Here is a 6,323-nt window from a genome sequence, read left to right as displayed (position 1 = left end):
AAGCAGGGGGAATAGCTACCAACGGATGAGACAAAGTCCTCGTGGTCTTCTGCCAATAGATTTGCCTTCTTTCCGTGGGGAGATCTCGTCTTGGTTAATTTAGAAAGTCCCTTTATAGTCCTTTTCAAAAGCAAGGGGCAACTGGCCAAGAGGTGGGGAAATCTCCAACCATCATTATGAGGCCTGTTGTTTTGGGAAACGGGTACAGGACAAGTGTACAGGACAGGTCATTCCTTTTCGCTTCAGCGCAGTCCTTCCCGCCTTGGCAGCAAGAACGGCGCAGTCCACCGTGACCTGCTCCCTTGGGGTTACTTTATGATGTGTATCCCATATCGCTGCCTACGCCCAGGAATTAATTTTGTGCCTTTTTATGCCTTTAAATTGAGCCTGAAAGGAGGGGAGGAAAACTTGAGCAAAACTTCTTCAAAGCAGTTTGAAGCTTGTTCAAGGACATACAGAGATAGAGATTTTTTTTTCAACTGTTGCAGGAGAGCGAGGAAGCACCCGGCTTGCTGCTTTCCAGTCAGCTTTTGGCCAGTTTTTCAGTTTCCTTTTCTCCGGAGAGAGACTGAGAGTTGGACTTTTTTCCTTCCCTGGAATTTCAGATTTTCTGCCTTTTCTGCTGGACTGCTTCAATATCAGAACACATTGGGAGGACTTTCCACCGAGCACAGAGGGCCTGGCCCTGGGACAAGCCCCAGCTCTGAGGAGACCAAAGGGAGGACTCTAACACTTTCCCAGGTTTTTTCTCCATAGCCAAATATTATTATTTAGCATTATTATCCTTTCCCCGTGTGTTTGTTAAATAAATACCTTTTATCTCTTTCACTTTCACTTTCCTTCGAGGAAATTTTTTTTTTCCCAAACCTGGTGGGGGGAGGGGTGGTTGTGCTTTCTCTCAGAGGATATATTTCTAAATTTGATCAAACCGGAACACCTGCACTGATTTCCTCAGGAATGCATACCAGTTTCCAGGGGGCACACCTGCAGGCAACACTTGGCAGACATCCCACCTCAGCTGGGCCAGGACTCCTGTGTTCAGTCTCTGTCCTTGGTGATGATCGTGAGGCAGATGAGGGATCTTCGGACCATCTCTTACAACACGCCAGACGAATGTGCAGCCTGTCTCAACGGCTTGTGGAGCTGCTGGGTGATGCAGATGGAGAGGTGGTCGGGATGTCCCTCTCTGTGTTCATGAATGCGCTCAAGAACAAAGGCATCCTGATATCCAGCACCACCACCCCAGAACTGGCTGAGGTGCTCCTGCCACTCTTTGATAATGTAAGGCTCTGTGCCCCCAGCCACTGACACTGGCTGCTGCCTGGACACTTTGTGCCCTGTGGATTTTTAGGCTGTTGCCCACATGGGCTGGAGAAGTTGGTGCTGAGGTTTTTTCTTTCCTCCAGGACAACAGCCACGTGCAGATGCTCTCCATGCACCTCTTCTGCAAGGTGATGGAGTTGGTAGTGGAAAAGGGAAAAAAGCCCCTGAAGACAATTGTGTGCCAGATCCTACCCCCACTTTTATTCCACTGCCATGATGAGAACCAGCGCGTGGCAGAGGTGAGGACTCCTGGGCTGATGTGTCCTCCTGGGAGGGGGCCTCGGCTGCCTCCTGCCCTGGTGCCTCATGGGCCACAGCCTCCTCCTGGCCTTGGCACAGAGACGCGGGTCCTGCGCCCTAGGCTGTGGTGCCATCTCTGGGTCTCTGATGCTCTCCAGGCTTCTCACAAAACGCTGCTTTGTGCGGCCGAGTTCCTGAAGAGGAGAAATCTCAAGCAGCTGGTGAAGACGGAGAAGACGTTGAAGTTTGCCAAGTGCCTGGTAAGGACGGACGGGAGAAGCCCAACCTGCAGCCTGGGGAAGCCCCCTGCCCCTGGTGCCCAGTGTGTGGAGCTGGCAGCTGTGCCCCTGCCCAGTGCTGCACCCAGAGGTGCCAGCCTGAGCCCCACACGCTGCTCCCTTCCCTGGGCTGCGCGGGCTCTTCTCCACCCTCCTCTGGCGCCGAGCCGGGCGCCGATGGAGCCCTGGCCCAGCTGGGCTGTGGGGCGGGGCGGCACCGCAGCTCCCCGGGCAGCACCCGGCCCTCGGCCCTCTCCAGAGCCCGGCGACAGCGGCTGCTGGCCGGGTCTCGGGGCTGTGCGGGCAGGGGAGGCCAGGGCCGGGCGAAGGGAGCGCCCGGCCAAGGGGCTGAGCCCGCGCCAACCCTTCCCTCCTGGCACTCTCTGCAGCTGGCAGAGGACAGGAGCCAAGCGGCCGAGCACTTGCGCCGGGCCCTGCCGTACCTGTACAGCCCACAGGAGCCCCTGCGAGAGGCGGCCGTCAGGTTCATTGGTGAGCCACGAGGCCGGGGCCCCTCCCTGCCCCACCGCAGCTCGGCCCCGGCCCCGGCTGCTGCCCCGGCAGCGGGATCCAGGCCCGGGGCCGTGGAGCCCCGCCTGCCCTCGGGCGTCAGGATGCGGCAAGGACCCGGGCTGAGCCCTGCCGGGGGGAGGAGAGCCACGGGGCTGGCAGCGCTGCTGGGAGGGAGCTGTGCCGCTGGGGCCGTGACAGGCTCTGTGTTCCCAGGGATCGCCGGGGTGCTCATGTTGGGGCAGAAGGAAGAGCTCCAGGTCCTCAGTGAGGGTGAGTGAGTGCAGCGGCCTGTCAGTGGGGGCTGCTGTGTTTGGGTAGGGAGCTGCAATCCCTGCCCTGGGTGTGGGGGTCTTTGCTCCATGTGTGGACAGGGGGTGCCTTGGGCAGAGCACAGAGAGATTTCAGGGACACGGGGCAGGGGAGGGGGTTCGTGGCCAGCACCTTCCTGGACCAGCTGATCCACTTGGCCCCTGCTGTCTTCTGGCCATGGCAAGAGCTGGGTGAGATGGCCCTGGCAGGAAGGTCTCCTTGGATTCCCGTACATCCAGGCTCTGACCGTGGCTCTATTCCTGTCTCTTCCAGCCCTTCAAGCCCTGAGGAGAGACAACAGCCCTTCCCAGACAAACATAGTAGTTCAACAGATAGTCAACAAAAGAGCTGCAGAACTATGTTCATCTGCTGGCTCAGAAGAACCAGAGTCCCTTTAAGACCTCCAGATAGCATGGAAGATGAGACCACCTGGAGACTAGGGTAGAACAGCTGGACCTCCAGGCACAGCTGATGCTGGTCACAGCTGAGCCCATGGAAAGCTCCCATAGCTCCTGCCTTTTTCTTCCGTTTTGACCGCTCCATCCCTCCAGCTCCCAGACCCTGCCCATCCCCTTTTTCCCTCCCAGCTCATCCCTTCGCTTCACCTTCCTTAATAAGCAGTTTGGCTTCTTCACTTGACCTGCATCTCTGTGGAGCTGAAGCTGCACAAAACCTGAGCCCTGGGACACACAGGCCCCTCCTGCCGTTCTCTTCCGTGCCGTGTTTTGTGCAGAGACACAGAGGAACGAGGGCAGCTCAGGCTGGAATGGTCCCTGTCCTGAAGGTCCAGTTCCACAGCACTGTGGAGTTAGAGGTATTGCTGAGCACCCTGAAGGCTCTGGATTTTAGAAGAGCCAACTCGAGTATGCTCTGGAGGCAGCTGTGAGGGATTCCACAGCAAGCCTCCACAGAGGGCAAAGGAGCTTGGAATGCTGGAAGTTTTCAATAATAACTTCCTGAAAGCACAGCAGTGCTCCATCCTTGCACAGGATCAGGAAGAAGGCAGAACCAGAGACCATCTGGGCTTAACAGTGAGCTTTGGGTGTGCGTAAGAGCAAACGAAGCAGCAGCACAGTGACTGAGACTTGGATGTGTGACCATCCCGGTGTTCAGAGCACTGTCACGCAGTGCCAGGATCCTGGGTGTGGTTCTGGTCCCCAACACTGAGGAATTGCAGCCCCTGATGATGCCTTGAGAGGCCACCTAAAAACAGAAACTAGACAAGAATAAGGGAATAAAGGTAGGTATTTATTTGAAAGGCCTTCAGAGGTACACCCTGGGGAGCCAGAGGCTACTGCCAAGATGGGCCCCAAGATGGACGACAGGTCAAGAGTTCTTCACACTTTTATAAGTTTGGTTCATTTGCATATCAGCATAAATTCTCCAGGTAAAGCTTCAGTTAATGATGTAATTTCCCTAAGCTTGCCCCCCCTTTAGAAGCTTTTGGTTTATACTTTTGGGCCTAGGATGGTCTGAGTGTCCTTGGAGAGCAGGCCTGGAGAGGCTTTGTTATGTCTGCCTAGCATGAGAGAGCAGAAGTTAACAGGCTACAGGAAACTTCAGAGTTACACGCGAGGCAGTACAGGATTTGAAAAATATGAAAGTTAAAACCTAAGGCATCACTGCCTCAGAGCCAGTCAGAAACCCAACAAAGTGAGACCAGAGGGAGGGCACCCTTCCAGACTCTCTTGGGCATGGCTGCAAAAGAGCCCCTGCTTCTTCTTCCTGCGCCTATGTTTGGGGTCTGTGTTACGGATGGAGACGAGTTTAGACAAGTCCTGCCTTTGGCTCAGATTTCTGGCAGTAGCTCTGTTTGAGGCGGCCTGCACCCCAAATGTCTCTCGTTCACAAGTTCTTAAGAATGGCCGATTAGGTCTATTACAAAGTGAATTATTTTTTTAATAGGCAGAAGATTAATAGACATAAGACTTTAAACAGACTACTTACTACACAGGATAAAACAAAAAGAACTACTCGTTGATAAGAAATACAGTGCACAATGGAAGGTAGCTATGTCACAGGTAGCAAAGAAATAGTATAGAGCAGGAGTTAATGTGACTTTCCACCTAATTGAGGATGGAGTACACATCGAGTCCTTTCCCTCAATTTCCTTAAAAGCATCCACAAAGACGCATCCAAACTTTGGGGAGAAGTCCTACATGTTTCCAGGGTGTGTGTAGGAGACTTCTGCCTCTGTGAGAGTTTGTGTAGCTTTTATAGTTTGTAAAGTGAAGTGTCTGTCAGTCAGGAATTCCAGCTTACCTCCCCACATCTTTCTCTCAAGGCAAGTTGTTCCTTGTCAGCGGGGATGTTTGTTGTATCCCATCTCTCTGGTGTCAGAGATAACTCCTTTAGCAGATTCCTGTCTGGCCTGGGTTAACTCACCCATTCATGTGAGGGGCAGAATGCCTGGAATTACCACACCAGCTGATAGAAGAGATAAGATTTTCTGTGGTGGGTGTAGATGTCCTGCACTGGTTTGGCTGATTGCAGAGCCAGCCAAGCTGTGCTCTTGTTCCAAAGACTGCTCAGAGTGGGCATGAAAGTGCTGTGTGCACAGCCGAGAGTCCTGGAAGGGGTTCACAAGAGCATCCTGCGGGAACAGGGCCTCTGGTCTCTGGCCTGGGAACAGCCTGCAGTTTGCTGCCGTGACGCCGCAGGCAGTGAAGTTGAGGCAGGTGAAGAGGCAGTGGGCAGCTTGTGTTTGTAGAAGGCCTGGGGCTGCATGTCTGAACCTATGAAACATAGATTTAGAAGAAATATAAAGATTTTAGTTATAGGCTAGCTGTGTTGAAATTAGTTAGAATAAGAAGGAATTTGGGCCCAGCTAGAGTTAATTAAAATAGTTAAGAGAGCTGGACCTGAAATGGGTTTGAAGATGTTAGTTACTGATTACCAAATAACTGATGATCTGTCATTTGTATGTTTGCTTAGCTGTGCTTAGAACGAGGAATAGAAACATTGATAAGTTGGTGTAGGGAACAAGGACAATTACCAAGTTCCTCCCTTGGTGGGAACCTGTTCAAAAGTCACGCAAGAGGAAACTTAGAGGTCACTAAAGTAATTAGGATTGTTAAAGTTCAGAGAGGTGAAAAGGTCAAAATGAGGAAGATGAGCATACTTCATCCTTTTTGGCACCACTGACCCAATTCAAGACCACCGACTCAATTCAGGACACACACTACGCATGCTTAATGACATTTAAGTTCATTTCCATATGAAGCGGAGAATGGGAGGTGTTAATGTTATGAATATGCATTTATATTTTGGATATTCATAATATTTGGAAATAAAAGGTGTCGTATTTGCTTGTATCGGGGCCCTGCGTCTTAGGGAGCTATCCCACGCAGTGCCTGGCACCAAATAAAACATGCACTTTCTAACTCTGAACTGTTAGAGAGCTTTTGTCTGTCTCAGTTGGATATCGATATTAGATCGATATTCATATTTTGGTAAATCATTTTGGCGACTCTGGTGGGACCCTGCTCTATCTGGCCGAGGGGCCAGAGGTCCGGGGACCCCCCTCAGGTGCCCGCCCCTCATTTTTGAGGAGAGGGGGCTCCTTGATCCGCTGACATCCTGGGGAGAGACGAGGACCTGCCGGAACCACGGACAAAGAGGTATGTTTTAAAATTAAAGGGGTACCTTAAAGAAGGCAGC

General features: G+C 52.4%; 1 protein-coding gene across 1 annotated transcript; it reads left to right on the top strand.

The window, feature by feature from the left end:
- The first annotated feature begins 1,176 nt into the window (after positions 1–1,176).
- Positions 1,177–3,901, top strand: LOC120410322. Its single transcript, XM_039555546.1, has 6 exons — positions 1,177–1,281; positions 1,407–1,562; positions 1,722–1,823; positions 1,919–2,333; positions 2,568–2,624; positions 2,937–3,901. Exons 1-6 carry the CDS (start codon positions 1,177–1,179, stop codon positions 3,059–3,061), a joined length of 960 nt encoding a protein of 319 aa, XP_039411480.1. The 3' UTR covers positions 3,062–3,901.
- The last annotated feature ends 2,422 nt before the right edge of the window (positions 3,902–6,323 follow it).

This window comes from Corvus cornix, chromosome 7 (assembly GCF_000738735.6).
Source record: "Corvus cornix cornix isolate S_Up_H32 chromosome 7, ASM73873v5, whole genome shotgun sequence".
NCBI classification, from domain to species: domain Eukaryota; kingdom Metazoa; phylum Chordata; class Aves; order Passeriformes; family Corvidae; genus Corvus; species Corvus cornix.
Note: the sequence above shows the minus strand (reverse complement) of the source record. Positions and strands in the feature narration are given on the sequence as shown.

Excerpts from the sequence above, each read along its gene's own strand:
- LOC120410322 (XM_039555546.1), top strand. The coding sequence starts at position 1,177 with ATGTCCCTCTCTGTGTTCATGAATGCGCTCAAGAACAAAGGCATCCTG. Across the intron at positions 2,334-2,567 it reads GGCGGCCGTCAGGTTCATTG|GGATCGCCGGGGTGCTCATG; the intron begins GTGAGCCACGAG and ends CTGTGTTCCCAG. Across the intron at positions 2,625-2,936 it reads GCTCCAGGTCCTCAGTGAGG|CCCTTCAAGCCCTGAGGAGA; the intron begins GTGAGTGAGTGC and ends TGTCTCTTCCAG.